At 68.7% G+C, this 18,763-nt stretch overlaps 1 protein-coding gene across 5 annotated transcripts; it reads left to right on the top strand.

Moving 5' to 3' along the window:
• Nucleotides 1–705: 705 nt before the first annotated feature.
• BAZ2A (bromodomain adjacent to zinc finger domain 2A) lies at nucleotides 706–18,303 on the top strand. 5 transcript variants are annotated; one of them, XM_066207391.1, is made up of 29 exons: nucleotides 1,624–1,786; nucleotides 4,388–4,525; nucleotides 5,109–5,693; nucleotides 6,024–6,209; nucleotides 6,704–6,889; nucleotides 7,052–7,288; nucleotides 7,377–7,437; nucleotides 7,776–7,884; nucleotides 8,066–8,167; nucleotides 8,253–8,463; nucleotides 8,582–8,643; nucleotides 8,728–8,793; nucleotides 8,903–9,094; nucleotides 9,175–9,429; nucleotides 10,067–10,281; nucleotides 10,395–10,469; nucleotides 10,600–10,762; nucleotides 10,849–10,908; nucleotides 10,988–11,123; nucleotides 11,214–11,809; nucleotides 12,157–12,382; nucleotides 12,457–12,612; nucleotides 13,217–13,380; nucleotides 13,474–13,757; nucleotides 14,555–14,687; nucleotides 14,777–14,923; nucleotides 16,250–16,479; nucleotides 16,582–16,725; nucleotides 17,258–18,303. In XM_066207391.1, the coding sequence occupies exons 2-29, from the start codon at nucleotides 4,390–4,392 to the stop codon at nucleotides 17,424–17,426; spliced, it is 5,286 nt and encodes a 1,761-aa protein (XP_066063488.1). In that variant the 5' UTR covers nucleotides 1,624–1,786; nucleotides 4,388–4,389; the 3' UTR covers nucleotides 17,427–18,303. The 5 variants fall into 5 exon arrangements, with proteins under 5 accessions (XP_066063485.1, XP_066063487.1, XP_066063484.1 ...); XM_066207388.1 differs by lacking the exon at nucleotides 1,624–1,786 and adding an exon at nucleotides 706–766 and having other exon boundaries at nucleotides 8,582–8,793; XM_066207390.1 differs by having other exon boundaries at nucleotides 1,622–1,786; nucleotides 8,582–8,793; nucleotides 11,217–11,809.
• Nucleotides 18,304–18,763: the final 460 nt, after the last annotated feature.

The following is an 18,763-nucleotide window of genomic DNA, read 5'->3' as shown; positions in this document are numbered from 1 at the left end:
AGCTGCTCCAGCAGTGCAGGGACCCCCAGCCCTGGGGGCTCCCCAGGAGGGGGAAGAGTCCCGCTTTGTCCTATGGGGTCTCCAGGAGCAGGGGAGCCCCCTCCTCCCACCCCGGAGCACCGTGGCCCCTCCAGTGCCGGCACAGCCCGGGGGCTGACAGATGCTGTTCCTGTGTCGCCGCCCAGCCCTGTGTCCGTCTGTCTGTCCCAGTCTCTGCCGTTCCCCCCGCCCCCCCCCCGCGCAGTTCCAGCTCCACCATTTCGCAGCACAAAGAACCGCCCCGGCCAGGCCCCGGCAGCTGCTACTTTGTCCCCGGGGTCCCGGGGGGCCGCTCCGGCCTGACCTCGCCCAGTGCGGGGCTGGGGGACAACCCTCCGAGGGCACCGGGACCACTCCCAGCTCTCGACCCCCTCCTCACTGCTCTGCCGGTGACCCTCCCCCGGTGACGGGCTCTGCTCAGCCCCACGGAGGAGCGCGGTGCCGAGGGTGTCCCCGCGGGGGCGGCAGCCGGGGGTCCCGCGGCGCGGCCCCGGTTTGGGAGGGTGTTCCCCGCCATCCCCCATCCCCCCCCCACCCCACGGAGGGCGGCGGTCCCTTTAAATGGCGGCGCGGCCCCGGTGGCGGAGGGGGCGGCGGCGATCGCTGACATCACGCGGGGCCGGGAGCACCTGCGCCCCGCCCGGCTCCGCCACCGGCACCGGCACCGCAGCGCACCGGGCCGGGCGGGCACCGGGGCTGGTGCGGGCCGCCCCCGCCGCCCCCCCAGGTACGCACCGCGCAGGACGGGACCCGCGGACGGGGATACCGGGACCCACGGGGACTCCCTATGGGGCTGGGATGGCTGTACAGGGACCCCCGGATCTGTACCGGGACCCCCTGAGAGCGGACCAGCTGCACCGGCACCCCGGGCTCTGTACCGGGACCTCCCCAACCCCCCGGGAGCCTCCACCGGGCGGGGAACCCCCGCACCGGGCTCCGCTGCTCCGCACCGGGAAGGGACAGCCGTCCCCCCCCCACCCCCCCACTTCCATTGCGGCCGCACCGGGACGACCCCCCCGCACCGGGACCCCCTTCTCCCCCCGCCGCCCCCGGAGCCGGTGTCGCCCCCGGGCCCTGCGCAGCGCGGCCCGGCCGGTGCCGCGTGACGTCACCGGGGATCCCGGGGGCCGGGGGGAGCCGGGGGGGGGCCCGGTGTCCCCGCGGCCGAACCGGGGAGCACCGGTGTCCGCCGGGGTCCCGGTCCCAGTGCGCCGCCGTTCTCGGGGGTCGAGCCGGGGCTGCGGGGAGCGAGGGGAGAACGAACGAGAGCGCGGGGGGGGGGGGGGGAGGAACCGGGACCGATGTTCCCGGGGGGTGCCGGTGCGCGGTGGGGGAGCCCCGAGGCGACCCGGGGGTCCCGGAGCCGGGGGTAGGGGGGCGTCCCCGCGTGGGGATTCCCCCCGCCCTGACCCCGCCGGGGGCGGGGATCCCCCTCCCACGTGGGCGCGCGCCCGCCCCCGGTGACGCCACGGCGGCGCCGCTCCCGGTGACGCCACTGCGGCCGCCGTGACGTGCGGGGGGAGGGGGGGGGAAGGACGGGACGGACGGGGGCGGTCCCGGGACCGCCCGGCGGCGCGAGGCGCTTCCTGCCGCGGCCGCGGGTTCGGCTCCGCGGCCCGGCCCGGTACCGGAGCGGATCGGAGCGGAGGGGCCCCGGCCCGGCCCGGTGCGGCGGAGGGGCCGCGCCATGCCGAGCCGCCCCCCGCCCCCGCGCCGCCTGAGCCGGGCCCGCGCCGCCGCCTGCCAGGTGCGGGGTCGCGGCGGAGAAGGGGGGGCGGGCGGTGCGGTAAGGCCCGTTCCGGCTCCGGGCGGGGGCGCCGGGGGGTCGGTAGCGGCGGCTAGGGCCTCGGCGGCGCGGGAACCCGCTCCGCTTGCCCGACCTCGGTGCGACGCCGTCTTTTCCCCGCTTCCCCTGCGCATCCGGTTCCATGACGTACCCCCCCCTCCTCCTCCGTTACCGGCTCCCAGCGACCCACCCGCTCGCCTGCCGGAGCAGCGGCCAAGGGCCCAGAGCCGCGGGGAGCCCGAGCCCCGTTCCCGGTGGCCGGTGCGGTTCCCCCGCACCCCTGTCCCGGAGCTCGGGGGGAGCCCCCTCCCGCACCGCCCGTCCCTGTCCCCCCCCCTCCCAAAGCACTGTCCGGAACCGGGACCCCCCTGCGGCGGCGGGGGGCCGCGGACACCGATCCCCCCCATCCCCGGAGACCCTGCGGGGGTCTGCGAGAGGGGCCCGGGGGTGTCCTTGCCGCAGGAACCGGAGGGTCCCCGCCGGGTGCGGCGCTGCGGGGCCGGTCCCGTGTCCCCCCGTGTGTCCGTCCCCGCAGGAAGTGGCCGGGAAATGGCAGCCGGTTGTTGCGTCTCGTTGTTTTTGAAACGTCCTTTTTAATCAGGTCGCGTCACGCTCCCGGGGCCTCCCGGTGATACCGGGCCGGGGGGGGGCCGCAGAACCGGGGGGGCCGAGCTCTCTGCCCGAGGAGCGGCACCGGCTCCACGGCACCGACAGTTCCCCCCCAGCCTGGAGCTCCGACCCCCCCAGCTCAGCTCCCGGGGACAGTCGTGGCCCCAGTGTCCCCGCGGGGATGCCAGGGGCCAGTGGCTGCCGCTGCCACCGGGTTTGACACCCAGGCCAGTGTCGCTGCCACGTTGGCTGTGCCCGGTGCGACAGGAGCCGGGGTCAGGCACGGGCTCAGTGGCCGCCTTGTCACCCACCGTGGCCGAGGTGCCCGCAGTGCCGCCGTCCCCGGGCTCCTGCCCCTCGCCCCGCTCACCTCGCCCGGCTCCGGTTTCGCGCCGTGGCCCAGTTTCAGCTCTGCGCTCGGCGGCTCACAGGGCGGGGGGGAGCGGGGCCGCGGGAGCCCCGGCGCCGGTGGGAGGTGATGGGTTGGCCGTGGATGGCCGGTGCTCACAATGCGCCTGGCACTGGCTGAGCTCCCAGCCGTGCCGAGGGCGGCTCTGGCCTCTGCAGGGCCTGGGGCGTCCCTGGGAGCAAGGGTGACATTCCCACCTTGCTGGCTTTTATTTTCTCCCCGGCCTCCTCCCCACCCTGGCACGTGCCCAGACCATCGCAGTCCCCCTCAGTCTGCGACCTGCAGCCGCCACCTGCCCGGTTCTGGCACGTCCCTTGGCCGCCTCCTCTGACCTCCAAAGCCGGCAGCGCGTTCCTGGCCGGCGCATCACACACGGGGTGGGACCGGAAAGGCTTTTCCTTATCCAGCCCCGCCGCTGCCGGTGTCCCCACGCCCGGGGGTCCCGGCTGGGTCAGGGGAGAGGCCGGTTCACGGTTCGGGGGGAGGCGGCTGCGGGTCCGTCCTGGGATGTCCGGGAGCCACACGCGTGTGGCAGCTGCGTCACCGCCCATACGGGTTTCTCCGGTGGATGAATCACCGGTGGCCCTGGCCAGGCTCAGTGGCCCCTGCGGCCCCTGCCAGGGCACCGGCTGAGGCGGGTGAGGGTGTGATGAAATCCGAGTTTCGACACGGGGCTGTGCCACCAGGCGCTGCTGAAGTGCCGAGTGCGGCAGCCTTGGCCCTTCCGGAGAGGTCGGTGCCACCCTGGCCGGTGGCAGGTTTGGCAAGCGTGGCACAACCAGGAGTTGCCGGCAGAGGGAAGCTCCGCGGGGTGTCCCTGTGGGTCCCCACCGCCACTGGGGCTCCCTCTTCATCTGCTGGGCTTGCAGGGCCTCAGCTCCCCCGTGCCCCGTCCTGCGGCCGCAGCCACCGGGATCCTTCCTCGTGGCCTCGGGTTTGAGGGAGCGTTTGGGGTTCCTGGGAGGGCGAAGGTCACCAGGCTCCTGCCCAAGCCGGTGCTGGGCCTTCAGCTCCTGCTTGCTCCCAACACAGCTCTGGCCTCAAACCCTGGAGCTGTGCCTGGCGGATGGGGTGTGGGGTCCCCTCCACCTTGGGAGGGGGGATGGCAGGGACACTGTCACCGCAGGGTCATTCCTGTGCCTGGAGCGTTGGGTTATGCTGGGTCCTCGTGGGGTCACAGAGCTGCTTTGGGGGGGGATCCATGTGGGTCCTTGGCTGGGAGCCCCCACGGTCTCACCCCGGGGTGGTGGCGCACAGTGATCGCACCTTGGCGATGGCCGTCCCTGGGGACGCTGGTGACACGCTGTGCTCAAGCAGGTGGCAACTTGTCCAGCTGGGGTGGCTGGACGTGGGCCAGAGCGCAGCACAGGTGGCATCTCAGTCCCGGGGGAGTTTGCTGTCACTCCTCGCCCTCCCCAGCCCTCGAGCCCCAGGCTGGGGACTGCAGGGAGAGGGAACGGGAGGGTCAGTGGTGGGTGGGTCACCACGCTGGGAGCCCGTCCCTGCCAGTGACTGACCCCGGTGCATCTTCTCCCCCCGTGCAGAAATGGAAACAAACAACCATTTTAACTTCACTGGCCTTTCCTCTGCACCCGCTGCCTCAGGACCGAAACCCACGCCTGCCTCAGGGGACCCCCCCTTCGCCCACAGCTCCCCGCTCAGCTTCCCCCCGCAAGGGAAAAGTAAGTGAGCCCACAGGGGACAGGGATGGAGGAGACACAGGGATGGGGTGGCCATGGGGCAGAGGGGACACAGGGATGGAGGGGCTGCAGGGATGGGGTGGCCATGGGACCAAAGGGGACACAGGGGTGGGGTGGCTGTGGGGCCAGAGGGGACACAGGGATGGAGGGGCTGCAGGGACAGACGGCCCACAGGGATGGAGGGGCCGTGGCCGGCGGCAGCTCCAGCGCGTGGGGCCGGGGCCGGGGTCTGCGCGTCCCTGTCGCCGCCTTGGCCTAGAAAAGCCGCGGCGCCGGCACAGGGGCCGTGCGTGGATTTGGCCGGTCAGCTGATCCGGCACAGCCCTGCCAAGCACTCGGCTAATCCCCGGCGTCCTGTGGCGCTCGGCCCGGTGCCGGCGGAGCCCGTGGCAGAGCCGGTTTGGCAAACGAGGACCGTGCAAACCCCCCCCCCCGCTTCTATCCAGGGATGGAGGGGGGACACGAGCAGGGCTTTGGCAGCTGCCCGGCCCGGTCATTGATCCATCTCAAACCCACCGGAGAGACCCGGCGGCGCTGACCTCGCCGTCCCTCCGTTCCCTCGCAGGTCTGAACGGGGGCATGAATGTCAATGGCTTCTCTACTGTATCCCACCCCGGTACTTCAGGGACGTTCTCGCCCGGCTCCGCGCCCGCCGGGGGCCAGCCCCTCCGCGCCTACGACTGCCTGTGGGACTACGCGCCCTACGCGCCCGCCGGCGGCCTCAAGGACGGGGCCCCGCCCGCCCTCGGACAGTTCTCCCTCAACGGCGTGGCCGGGGGGTCCCGGCCGGCGTCGCCGGGGCACGGCACCAACCTGCGGGCGGCCGGGCAGGAGTTCTGGGGCAACGGCACCGCCGGGCCCATGGGGCTGAACTTCGACTCGCAGGAGCTCTACGACTCCTTCCACGACCAGAGCTTCGAGCTGATGCAGAACGGGCCCGACGGCTTCTACGCGGCGGGTCAGTCCTCGCCCATCCTGAGCTCGGACGCGCAGCCCTTCCCGCTGGCTCCGGACGAGCCGGACCCCGGCCAGGGAGACGCTGATGGTGCAGCCAAAGAGATGCCCACCACCACCACCACCACCACCGCTGCTGCTGCGGAGAACGGGGGTGGGCTGGTGGGCAGCCAGGAGCTGGAGGAAGCACAGCCAGGTAGGAGCCCGGGAGGGCTGGCAGAGCTCTGGGATGGGGCGCTGGGGCCCTGGCAGGTGGGTGCTGGATCCTGGTCGAGTTGGGCATCGCATTCCTTGGGGAATCCCAGTTGCTCTGACCCGCCTGCCCAGTGTCCTGGATGGGGTTTGGTTGGTCACAGCTTGGAGCAGGCGTTGGGATCTTGTAAAACCAGGCTGGGCACAGCCCGGGGTGTCACTGCCCGGTGCCATGGAGGGCCGGGTGTCCCAGCTCGGGGAACAGCAGCGGGGATCCCCCAGCTCTGGCACCATCACGTCTCAGGGTCTGTTTTCGGTCGATTGTTCCCTTCAGACCTGAAGATCTGTAGCTACAACGGCGCCGCAGCCGCTGGCACGGGGTCGCTGGGGTCGGAGGGACCCGTCCTGACACCCAGGGACGGCGGGTGCCTGGGGGACGCGTCACCCATCGCCCCGCGGCTGGAGGACACCCACATCCTCAGCGAGGACCCCCTGGAGCCCTTCGAGTCCCTGGCCAGAGGTACGGGGGGGGCTGTCGGGGCTGTGGTGGGGCAGGACGCGGGGGGGTGGGGGCACAACCACATTCCCTGGCCTCGGTGGCCGGGCAGCATCGCCAGCCCTTGTCGGTGCCCGTGCGGAGATGTGGCGATGGAGGAGGCGGCGGTGGCCGCGGCGTTCTCCGGGGGCAGGGGCGGGCCCGCGTCCCCGCCGCGCTGCCGGCCTTCCCTGCCTTCCTTCCCGTCCTTCCCAGCTCCGTGACGAGGCGGTTACTCAGCGCCTGAACTTCCGCGCTGCTGAGCATCGCCACGGCCATTTTGGGCTCCTCCGCTTCCCAGAGGAGGAGGCGGGGCTGGGGGGGGGGGAAAGGGGGGGGGGTGCCCAAACCCCTTTTAACCCCTCTGCTGCCGGAGCCTTTTCGGCCACTCCACACACCCCGTCCCCAAACCCCCGGTCCCCGAGAGCGGAGATGTGGGTGCGTGTGCCCCCAGCCCTGGCGCTCACCCCCCTCCCCAGACCCCGGCACCGGCGACCTGTACGCTATGGACGACTCGCAGCTGGTGAGCGACAAGTCGTCCTTGGAGGAGCCCCCCGACCTGGCCGCCAGCCCCCCACTGCACGCCGGCTCCTTCAGCCTGCTGCCCGCCAGCCCCTCGCCCGCCCCGCTGCTCGATGGCCCCGGCTCGCCGCCCGCCCTGCACGGTACGTGCGGCCCCGGCGTGTCCACACCCGCGGCCGGTCACCCCTCCTCGTTCCCCACGAGGGATGGAGCGTGTGGCAGCCCCGAGGCCCCCGGGCAGCGCAGGGAGGGGACGCGCAGCCCCCGTGACGTGTCCGGTGACGTCCCCGACCTTGGCTCCTCAGGCGACAACGCCGAGCTGAAGAGCGGCGACCACGCGGGGCTGCGGGAGTCGGGGTCGCTGCAGCTCGACCCTCCGCTGGAGCCGGAGTCTCCGGCCCCGTCTGCGGAGGAGGAGGAGGAGGAGGAGGAGGAAGAAGAGGAGGAGGAGGAGGAGGAGGCTGCCGACAGCTGCCCGGAGACTTCGGCCGCGCCAGAAGGAGAGAGCGAAGAGACCGCCCCGCTGAGTGCCTCGGGGGCAGGTATGGCCGCCACCCTACCCCGCCCGGCCTGACCCACCGGGGGCCCCGCGGCCGCCAGCGCATCGTCCCACCTGTCCCCTCCCCGCAGGTGATGTCCCTCGGCGGCGCATCGCCACGCAGGAGGAGGTGCGCTTCCCGCTGCAGCACGGGTACGTGGGATGTCCCCCTGGGGCCGTCCTGCCCCCGACCCTGTTCCCTTTCTGCCGTCTTGTCCCTGGCCCCCTCCCACCGTCCCTTCCCCTTCCTGCCTCAAAAACTCCCGTCCTCTTCCCACCGTCCTGCTCCTGAAACTATCGCCGTTCCCATCCCCTTCCCATCCCGTCCCCATCGCCAGCCCCTCCCACTGCTCTGTCCCCGACTCCATCCCCTCCCCGCCTTGTCGCTGGTGCTGTCCCCCTCGGGGCCGTCCTGTCCCCGTCCCCGCCCCATCCCGTCCCCATCGTGCCCATCCTGCCCCGCGGCCCCGGGCTGACGCTGCCGTGCCCAGGTGGAGGCGGGAGGTTCGGATCAAGAAGGGGAACCATCGCTGGCAGGGCGAGACCTGGTACTACGGCCCCTGCGGGAAGAGGATGAAGCAGTTCCCGGAGGTGATCAAGGTACGGCGCCCCTGGGGACACAGCGGGGTGGGAGCTGACCCGAGCCGGGGCGGTTCTGGTCCACCCCAGCCCCGCAAAGGCCGGGGTTGATGGGGGCTGCGGCGAGCCATGAGCGCTGAGACCTCCTCACCGCCTTCCTCCTCCTCCTCCTCCTCCTCCTCCTCCTCCTCCCTGCCCGCAGTACCTGAGCAGGAACATGGTGCAGGATGTCCGGCGTGAGCACTTCAGCTTCAGCCCCCGCATGCCCGTGGGAGACTTCTATGAGGAGCGGGACACGCCAGAGGTGGGTCTGGGGGGCTGCTGAGCCCCCCCCGTCTCCCCCCAACCCCGCTCTGGGCCGGGGGGTGACCCCAACTCGTGCCCCCCAGGGCGTGCAGTGGGTGAAGCTGAGCCCCGAGGAGATCCCCGGGCGCATCCAGGCCATCACGGGCAAGCGCGGCCGGCCCCGCAACGCCGAGAAGGCCAAGCCCAAGGAGCCTCCGGCCACCAAACGGGGCCGGGGCCGCCCGCCCAAGGTCAGGATGGTGGATTTGCTGAGCAAGACGGACGCACGGCTGCTGAAGAGGCTGGAGGCACAAGGTACCCCCTTCCCAGCCCTGGTGTTGGGGGGGGGGGAGCTGGGGAAGCCCCTCACAGCCTGGCCCTGGTGGGATCCCGGCGCCTGGTTCATGCCCACTCTCCCTGTGTGTCCCCCCAGAGGTGCTGAGCGAGGAGGATAAGTTGAAAATGAGCAAGATCAAGAAGAAAATGAGGCGGAAGGTGCGGGCTCAGGGGCTGCGCGGGTTTGGGTGGGGGTTTCCCCTGGTGCAGGGGGTCCCTGAGCGGGTTGTGTCCTCCCCTCAGGCCAAGAACAAGCAGAAGCAGGAGGCCAAAGCCCCCAGGGCCAAGGAGGCCAAGAAGAAATCCAAGGTGAGTCCGTGGGCACGAGTAGGCCGGGGAGAGGGAGGAGATGAAAAATGAAAATGGATTTTTCCCATTACTTTTTTCCCCCCCCCAACACATCCGGGCGCTGACGCAGGCCAAGGAGAAGAAGGGGAAGCCAGAGAAGGGCAAGGACAAGGCCCGGCCCAAGGAGAAGAAGGGCAAGGGGCCTCGGAAGGCAGACAAGGGGCTGCTGGCCCAGCGGCGCCTGGAGGAGCGGCAGCGGCAGCAGCTCATCCTGGAGGAGATGAAGAAGCCCACGGAGGACATGTGCCTGGGGGACCACCAGGTGGGCTGTGCCGGGGGGCTCAGAAAACTCACCGTGGGGAGCTGCCAGCTGCCTCTGACCCACCTCTCCCCAATCCACAGCCCCTTCCGGCCTTCTCCCGCATCCCGGGGCTCGTCCTGCCCAGCCGAGCATTTTCCGACTGCCTGACGGTGGTGGAGTTCCTGCAGAGCTACGGGAAGGTGCTGGGGCTGGAGCCGGCACGGGACGTGCCCACGCTGGGCGCGCTGCAGGAGGGGCTGCTGGGGGTGGCCCCCGGCGCGGGGCAGCTGCAGGACCTGCTGGTGAGGCTGCTGCAGGCAGCGCTCTGCGACCCCGGGCTGCCGCCCTACTGCCAGGTGAGACCCCCTTCCCTGCCAGGTGAGACCCCCTGTTAGGTGAGATTCCCTCTCACCAGGTTGGGCAAGTCCTTCCTTTCCCTTATTTTTCCCCCTTATTTTTCTCTTCCCTTGTTCCCCCCACTTTTCTGTTTCCTTCTCTCCCTTTCCCTTTTCCCCTCCCCTCCCCTTTCTATTTTCAATTCTCTTTCTTTTTCCCCCTTCCCCTTTCTTTTCTTCCTCTCTTCTTCCCCCCATTTTCCCTTCCTCCTTTCTGTTCCTTCCCTTTTCTTCCAACCACCTTTTTTTTTTTAACCTCTGCTTTCACTTTCCTTCCCTCCCTTTTCCTTTTCCCTCTCTTTCTCCCCTTTTGACCATTCTCTTTACTTTTTCCCCTGCCTTGGCTGGGGCTGTCAGTGCCCGCAGAACTCGGGATGGGGGATCCTATATTTGGGATGTGCTGCTCTCCCTGCACTCCTTCCCTGTGGCCAGCCCCCTCCTCACCCCCAGCACCTTTTGGGGTGTCCCCACATCTCTCCTTGTGCTGGGAGCACCCAAAACACCCCCGGACCACCTCTGCGCAGGAACCCCCTCCTGTCAAACCCCCACGGAGGCGAAGGAGGGCGACTCCCCAAACCTCTCCCTCTGTTCTGCCCAGTCCCTGAAGATCCTGGGGGAGAAAGTGTCGGAGATCAGCCTGAACCGCGACACGGTGTCCGAGGTGCTGCGCTGCTTCCTGACGGCGCACGGGGCGGGCGCGGAGCTGTGCGAGGGGCTGCGCACCAAACCCTTCCAGGCGCTGCCCCCGGAGCGCAAAGCCGCCATCCTGGTCTTCCTGGTCAACGAGCTCAACAGCAGCGCCCTCATCATCAGGTAGGGCTGGGTGTGGGGGCCACGGAGATCCTCTGATTCCAGGTGGTGGAGTGGGAGCTGCTCCGCTCCTGGAGCTGCCCGCTGCAGCCATCCCTGTGTCCTGTGTTGTGCAGCGAGATCGACAAGACGCTGGAGAACATGTCCAACTACAGGAAGAACAAGTGGATCATCGAGGGCCGACTCCGCAGGTTGGTGGGGAAGGGGCTTCACTTGCAGCCTCAGCACCTTCCCCTCCGCCCCTGGCGCTCGAGGAGCGACCGGGGGGCATGGGGTGGGCAGGGGGACGGGTGCCCAACACCTCCAACCGTGTCCTGGCAGGCTGAAGGTGGCTCTGGCCAAGAAAACGGGTCGCCCCGAGTCGGAGATCACGGGGCTGGAGGACGGCCGGCGCCGGCGCAGCTCCCGCCTGACCGAGGACACGGGGCTGGAGATGGAGGAGGAGGAGGAGACCCGGGGGCGGAAATCCCGCCGGGAGGAGGAGGTGGGTTGCTCCGGGCTCTGCTGGGGGGCAGAGGTGGGGGTGCCACCTCGGGAGTCTCTTCCCTGACTGATCCGTCCCTTCCCCAGGCCGACACATCCGCGTCCAGCGTCCCGGAGCTGGAACGGCAGATCGAGAAGCTGGCCAAGGTGAGCGGGTGCTGGAGGTGTGGTGTTCAGCTCTCTGAGGGGGCTGCAGCCCCCTCACCACCCCCCGCTTTCCCCACAGAGGCAGATGTTCTTCCGCAAGAAGCTGCTCCATTCCTCCCAGACCCTGCGTGCAGCCTCCCTGGGCCAGGACCGGTTCCGGCGGCGTTACTGGGTCCTGCCCCACCTGGGCGGCATCTTCGTGGAGGGCGCAGAGGGTGAGCGGGGAAGGGGCCTTTTTTGGGGGGTCGTGGCAGCTGCGAGGGGACCCCACATCTCACCCGTCCCTCCTCCTCCTCCTGTCTCAGCAGCCGAGGCGGTGGCTCAGGAGCCCCCGGAGGAGAAGGTGTCCCCCCCGCACGTGTGTCCGGTGAAGGAGGAGCCGGCGGCCGTGCCCGTGGCCAGCCGGACGAGCTGCCCGGCCTCGGCCTCGCGCGCCCGCGGGCGGCCCCGCAAGAGCAAAGAGGAGCTGGCACAGCACTGCGGGCCCTGCCCCACCCCGGTCAACGGGGTCCTGGAGGAGCCAGAGACCCTGGGGCAGAGCCAGCATGACCTCAGCCAGTCGGCCTTCCTGTCCTGGCTGAGCCAGACACAGTCGTCCCTGCTCAAAGGCTCCGTCCTCACCCCGGCCAGCAGCCCCGGCAAGGGGGACACGGGGCTCCCGCCGCCCCAGGCCCCCTCAGGCCCCATGGAGGAGGAAGAGGAGGAGGAGGAGGAGGAGGAGGAGGAGGAGAGAGCCCCGGAGGCTGTGGCAAAACCGGGGCCCTGGTTTAACCTGCTGCCCCGCACACCCTGCGATGACAGAGCCCCCCTTGCTACCTCCTCGGCCGAGCCCCCGCCGCGAGCTCCCGCAGCCCCCCGCAGCCAGAGCCGTGGGGAGCCCCCCAAGGGCTCGGCACGCCAGGTACGGGGTTGGGGGTCTGCACCCAGCACTTGCACCCCGACCCGAGGGGTTGTGTGGGGAGGGGGATTCTCCCTGGGCAGCTCCAGGGGCGGGGAGGCTGCAGGATTGGGGGCTGTGGGTTTGAGAGGCTGTGGGGGTTGGGGAGCTGAAGAATTTGAGATTGAGGGGCTGCAGGAGTGGGGGGCTGAGGAATCGGGGGCTGGGGGATTTAGGGGCAGCAGGACTGGGGGAGCTGCAGGATTCAGGGGCCGACGATCCAGGTGTGATAATCCTTGTGAGTCCCTTCCAAAGCAGAATATTCTATAACTTCCCATCCGCCTTCTCTGACGTTCCCCCCGTCCCTCCAGCTGAACGGACTCCCTGCAGACGACCCCACGGCTCCCCTGCTCGCCTCCACGCCGGTGCACGCCGGCCCCAGGGCCCACGGCGCCTGCCCCCGCAGCCAGGGCAGCCTGGAAAAGCTGCAGGACGTGCCGGGACAACCCAAGCGCCGAGGGAGACCCCCCACCAAATTCTTCAAGCAGATCGAGCAGAAGTACCTGACGCAGCTGACGGAGCAGCCGGTGCCCACCGGTGAGAGCCGGGAGCCCCGTGGTGGTGCCGCCGGTGCCCCGGCACGGTGCTGAGCTGTGGCGCTGCCCTTGCAGAGATGCAGAGCGGGTGGTGGTGGCTGCGGGACCCCGAGGAGCTGGAGGCCGTGGCGCGGGCGCTGCACCCGCGGGGGATCCGGGAGAAGGCGCTGCACAAGCACCTCACGAAGCACAAGGAGTTCCTGCGCGAGGTTTGCCAACGCACCACCACCGGTGAGCCCAGCCCCTGCTCCCAGACTCACCTTTTAACTGGGATAGGGGGGCTCCTGCCTGTCCCCCTGTGAGCCCCCAGTTCTGCCCAAATCCCTGAGGCAGGGATTCGTCCCTGTTCCCTCCCTGAGCCCACCCTTTACCCCTTGCCCCAGACTTCGCCTTCCACCCCTGCCCTGGGGCAGGGGGCTGCTCCTTGTTGCCCCTCTGAGCCTGTCCTCTGGTTCCCCAGGCTGCATCTTGCAGCTGCTCTCTAGGCTGGGGGGGCTACTGCTCACGTTTGCCCTCCAGACCCCACTTTCCGCCCACGCCACCAGGCTGGGGGGCTGCTGCCTGTCCCCCTCTGCTCCTCCCCTGTGCCCTTCCAGACCCCCATCTTCTCCCTGCACCTCCAGGTTAGGGAGCTGCTCCCTGTCCTCTGTCCTTGACCCTTCTTTCCTCCTTTCCAGGCTCCATCTTCCCCGTGTGTCCCAGCTGGGGCTCTGCTGCCTGCCCCCCCCTCCCTGACCCCCTTTTTCTCTCCTCCAGACCCCATATTCCTCGTGTGTCCTGGGATGGGGCTCTGCTGCCCGTCCCCCCTCCCTGACCCCCTTTTTCTCCCCTCCAGACCCCATCTTCCACCCTCGGCCGGACTCGGCAGCAGCCGCGGTGTCTCGGGAAGCCCTGGCGCAGTGGTCAGTGCCGGACAGAGCCTACGAGACCGACCTGGGCGTCCTGCAGTGGGTGGAGGAGCTGGAGCAGCGCGTCCTCATGGCCGACCTGCAGATCCGGGTGGGTGCTCACAGTGCTGAGTGACCCCCCCCCCCACTCCCCGTGACCCAACTGACCAACTGACCACCCTCCGCTGTCCTCCTCGCCCCACAGGGTTGGACGTGCCCCAGCCCGGACTCGACGCGGGACGACCTGAGGTACTGCGAGCACAAGGTGGAGCCCCTGGAGGACATCACGGTGCGGAGCCGGCGGGACGGGCTCCCGCTGCGCCGGGAGCTCACCAACCCCCTGGACCTGGCCGTGCTGCGCCTGGCGGCGCTGGAGCAGAACCTGGAGCGCCGCTACCTGAAGGAGCCGCTGTGGCCGCTGCACGAGGTGGTGGTGGAGAAAGCCGTGCTGAGCGGCCCCGAGGAGCTGAACCTGGGCCCCACTGAGATGTGAGCACCCCGCACACACCCCACGTCTCACCTGCTGCTGCTGCTCCTCCTCCTGTCACGGCAGCCGAGCGGGTGGCTCAGGAGCCCCCGGAGGAGAAGGTGTCCCCAGATGTGTCCCCAGATGTGTCCCCCGTGGCCGTGCCTGTTTTCAGCCCCTCCACGCCCCGAGCCCTCCCCTGGGTCAGGAGCCCCCTGGGGATGTGGGGGGCCAGCAGGGTCTCTCCTGAGGGTGGGGGTCTCTCAGAGGCCATTGGGGGATTTCCTAGGGATGGGATGCCTTCCTGGGAGTGGGGGTCCCTTGTGGGTCACTGATGTTCTTCCTGGGATAGGGATTTTCCCGGGAATGTGGGAGTCCCTCAGAGGTCCTGGAGGGGTCTCTCTTGGGGATGAGAGTCTCTTCTGGGGATCAGGGCCCTTCCTGGGAATGCGGGGGCCCAGCAGGGTTTCTCCTGGGGGTGAGGGTCTCAGAGGCCATCGTGGTCCCTCCTGGGGATGAAAGACTTCCCTGGGAATGAGGATCCCTCCCATGGGTCTGGGGCTCCCTCAGAGGCCATTGGGGTCTCTCTGAGGGATGGGATCTCTTCCTAGGCAGGGGGGTCTCCCCATCGGGGTCCTGCTCGGGGCTGAGCAGAGCCCAGGACTCCTCCCAGGGGCTGAGCAGGACCAGCAGGGTCCGCGATCCCTTCTGGGATCATCACCCTGCTGGGGTGTGTGGGGATTCCCTGTGACCTTTACCTGGGAGCCCGGGCCGGGGCAGGACCCCCCAGGCCGGGCTGAGCCCCCCGCTGTCCCCGCAGCTCCTACGAGATCACGCCGCGGGTGCGGACGTGGCGGCAGACGCTGGAGCGGTGCCGCAGCGCGGCCCAGGTGTCCCTGTGCATCTTCCAGCTGGAGAAATCCATCGCCTGGGAGAAATCCGTCAACAGAGTGGTGAGAGCCCGCGCCGGGAGGGGACGGAGGGGTGGTCCAGGGGATTTCAAGCAGCTCTGAGCCCCCCCCGCCCCGTGTCCCCCCTCCAGACCTGCCTGGTTTGCCGGCGAGGGGACGACGACGAGCACCTGCTGCTGTGCGACGGCTGCGACCGCGGCTGCCACCTCTACTGCCACCGGCCCCGCATGACAGAGGTGCCCGAGGGCGACTGGTTCTGCTCCGTCTGCGTGGCCCGGGTAGGTTGTGGGGCAGCCCCGTCACCAAGGTGATCCCTGCCGGACCTCCTGTCTCCCCGGGAGAGGTCCTGGTGTCTGGAAAAAACTCTGGTTCCCAAGAGGGATCCTGATGTCCCCCCATGGGACCCCCATCCCCATTCTTGGGAGAGACCCCGATGGTCTCTGAGGGACCCCCCGTGCCCCTGGGAGGGATCCCCTTTCCCAGAGAAGACTCTCATCCCCAGGAGGGACCTTACTGGCCTCTGAGAGACCCCCATGTCGGTGGGAGGGATCCCCATCCCAGGAGGAACACTGGTGACCCCAGAGGGACTCCCACCCCTGGGGGAGAGCACTTGGTCCCCTGATGGTGTCTGAGAGACCCCCAGCCCTGGGAGAGACCCTGGTGGCCCTCACGTTGCTGTGAAGGCTCCTGATCCCTGCAAGAGCCTCTTGTCCCCAAGAGACTCCGATGGCCTCTGAGGCACCCAGCATCCTTGGGAAGGACCCCAGGGGGTCACCTTGGCGCTCAGGTGTTGGGGAAGGTGAGACAGGGAAAGCTTAGGAATACGATTGCTTGATAAATACTGAAAATATAAAACCTGTGAGTGAAATAGAGATGAAAGCCGGCTTTGAGATGTGGGCAGGGCGGGCAGGAAGACGGCGATTAGCTGGTGTTGGGTTAGATGATAACAAACAAAGGGGCTCTGGGGAGTAGCCCCCCCAAGGTATCAGGGAAAAGGTAGATAAGAAAAAGCAGCCTTTAGAATACAGAATGATGTGGTAATGCAGCAGTTCTCATAGGCTGCATGCAGAGTCTGTAGAGTTTGTATCTCGGTTGGTCACTGTAAAGTAGAATATTCAATAGAGAAGGAGATATAATGCGTTGTAACGAGGCCCTCAGCCCTTTGGGCTTTTACTTCTTATCCCTTCTTCTTGCTCTCTTGCTCCCTTTTTGCTTTTACCTCCTATCCTTCCCTCTTGCTCTCACCTCACCTCGCTCACCTCTCTCACCCTGCTCTCACCCCTTGCTCTTACCTCTTCTCTCTCTCTCCCTCTCTCCCTTTGGGGCTTCCCTTCAGCCGAGGCTGGTGGCTGAAGGCAAAACCCTTTTCACCCCACGACCCTTGCAAGAAAAGTTCATTTCTATAAGTGTCTCAGCTTTGCAGAGCTCCCTCTCCCTGCCCGTCCCCGGACGCTCCTACACCCAGGGAGCGGGGAAACGCGCCCAGCATCTGTGGGGACAGAGGGTGACCCCTGGGGATCACCTCGGTGCTCAGGGAGCAGGGAAACGCGCCCAGCATCTGTGGGGACAGAGGGTGACCCCCCCTTTTTCTCCCCCCTCCGCAGGCAGGGCAGTACCGGGACCCCGTGTCTCCCCGGCGGGGCAAGAAACGGAAACGGGGCCGTGCCGTCACGGGGAGCCCCGGCGAGGAGGAGCCGAGCCCGCGGCGCCGCCCGGCCCCGCGCCGCCGGGAGGGGCTGCCCGTGTCCCCCCGGTACCCGCGGGAGGGTCTGGGCCCCCCCCGCCGGAGGAGCTCGGCCCTGCGGGGCCAGCCCAGCGACCTGACCTTCTGCGAGTGAGTGGGGCTCCGGGCTGGGGCGTGGGGAGGGGGCTGCGGCCGTGCCCACCCCCTCTCCCCTCCCCGGGGGGCTCCCCCTGATGTCTTCTCTGCCCCCAGGATCATCCTGATGGAGATGGAGTCGCACGAGGACGCCTGGCCCTTCCTGGAGCCCGTGAACCCCCGGCTGGTGCCCGGCTACCGCAAGATCATCAAGAACCCCATGGACTTCGCCACCATGCGCACCAGGCTCCTGCGGGGCGGGTGAGTGGGGCTGGGGGCTCCTCCTGGGGCTGGGGGCTCCTCCTGGGGCTGCTGGGGGTCCCTCCTGGGGCCGGGGGTTCCTCTTGGGGCTGGAGGCTCCTCCAGGGCTGAATGTCCCTCGCAGGGGTTAGATGTCCCTCAGAGGGGTGACTCTTGTGGGTTTGGGGGTCCCTCAGAAGCCATGGGGGATGGGGTTTCTTCGGTGCTGACCGGGATCTCTCCCAGGTTTGGGGTCTCTCTGGGAGATCAGGCCCCTTCCCAGTGGTGAGGGTTTTGTGGGGCCCTCAGGGTTTCCTCCCAGGGACGGGGGGCCCATCCTGGGGATGGAGGTTTCCTTTGGGAATGGGTGTCCCTTCCAGGGCTCTCGGGGGTCTCTCCTTGGAATGGGGGGGGGTCTTTCATTAGGGATCCCTGCCAGGGATGAGGGTCTCTCCTGGGGATGGGGAGGGATCAGTTCCCCTCCCAAGGCGGGGATGGGGGGTCCCGTGGGGGGTCCTGAGCGCCCCCCACATATCCCGTGGTGTCCCCTCAGGTACTCGAGCTCGGCGGAGTTCGCCGCCGACGCCCTTTTGGTGTTCGACAACTGCCAGACCTTCAACGAGGACGACTCGGCCGTGGGCCGCGCCGGCCACGCCATGCGCCGGTTCTTCCAGAGCCGCTGGGAGGAATTTTATCAGGGAAAACACGCTCCGAACCCGTGAGCGGGGAGAGGGGGGGGGGGCCCGGTGGGGGTCTCTCCCGCACACCCCCCCAACCCCCCCCCCCCACGAACTGCCTCCTCTGGAGCTGCTCTCGCTGCCTGCTGATCCCACATTTTGGGGGGTCTTGCCTCCCCCCACCCCCACATAAAACATCCGGCAGCGTGAACGGGCCCCCCACCCCCTAAACGCCCCCCCACACACACACACAATGTGGCCCCTTCCCGCTGCCTGGACCACCCCCTCCCCAAAATCCTGCCCGGTTCGCCTCCTCCCCCCCCTTTCCCCCCCACTCCAATCCCCCTTTTTTTTTTGTTTTTTCCAGCACCACAAACTCACAGACTCGTGTAAAGCCAAAAAGAGAGAGAGAAAAAAAAAAAAAAAAAAAAAAAGAAGAGGTGATTTTTTTTTTTTTTCTTGCTTTTCTTTCAAATTTCATTTTTTCCAATTAAGAGCAAGAAACAGCCCCTCCCCCTCTTTCTAAACCCCACCCACCCCACCCCCCCCCCAGCCCAAAAAAAAGGGGGAGGAACTCCCCCCCCACCTTTGGGACTATTTAACGATAGCAATAGTTTAGTGAATGTCCGAGCACTCCTGTGCATCGTCTCATGCATTAACGGCCAGTAAAGTGGACTTAGCCCCCACCCCCCCTCCCCGCCCCCCCAAAACCCCAGCCGGGACCGACCCCCCCCCTGCCCACGCAGACACTTTACGGGGAGGGGGACCCCCGGTGCAGCCCCCCCCCCCTTTACCCCACCCGGCTCCAGGGACCAAACTGGGGAGGGCTGAGGTTGGGGGGGTCCCGGCACCCCCTTTTTCCCTGCCTCCACTTCTCAGGAAGAGCCCGGCCCCCCCCCCTTTCCCTTTCCCTGGCACGTGGACCCCCCCTTCGGGGGGGGGGGGGGGGTCCTGGCCACCCCCTCACCCCCCCCCCCCCCCCCAACTGAGACCCCTCAGGGATGCTACTGCAGGCCCCGGGGAGGGGAGGGGGGGTCCAGCCCCCCAGCCCCCCCCCCCACCCCTCCCCCACCATGGACTTGAAGCCTCAGGCGGGTGTTGCCCCTCCCCCCCACCCCCCCAGACCCCGCCGGGGGGGGGGGCTGCACTGGGTGGGGAGGGGTCCCGAATTGGGGGCCCCCCCTGGGTCTCCCCATGTTGGGGGTGGCCAGGACCCCCCCCCTCGGCCCCCCCCCCCGGCCAGGATATTACGGGTACTCGCTCTGGGGGGTTCTACGGCCGGAGGGGCTTTTTTTGGGGGGGGGGGGGAGGGGGGTCCCGGCGCGTTCCCCCCCCCCCGGCCCCACAGAGCACTGAAAACAACTCACCTACCTGGGCAGGGG

This window comes from Chamaea fasciata, unplaced genomic scaffold, assembly GCF_029207755.1.
Source record: "Chamaea fasciata isolate MVZ Bird 193981 ecotype frontalis unplaced genomic scaffold, bChaFas1.0.hap1 SCAF_41, whole genome shotgun sequence".
Lineage (NCBI taxonomy): Eukaryota > Metazoa > Chordata > Aves > Passeriformes > Sylviidae > Chamaea > Chamaea fasciata.
This window is presented reverse-complemented; position numbering and strand designations above follow the sequence as displayed.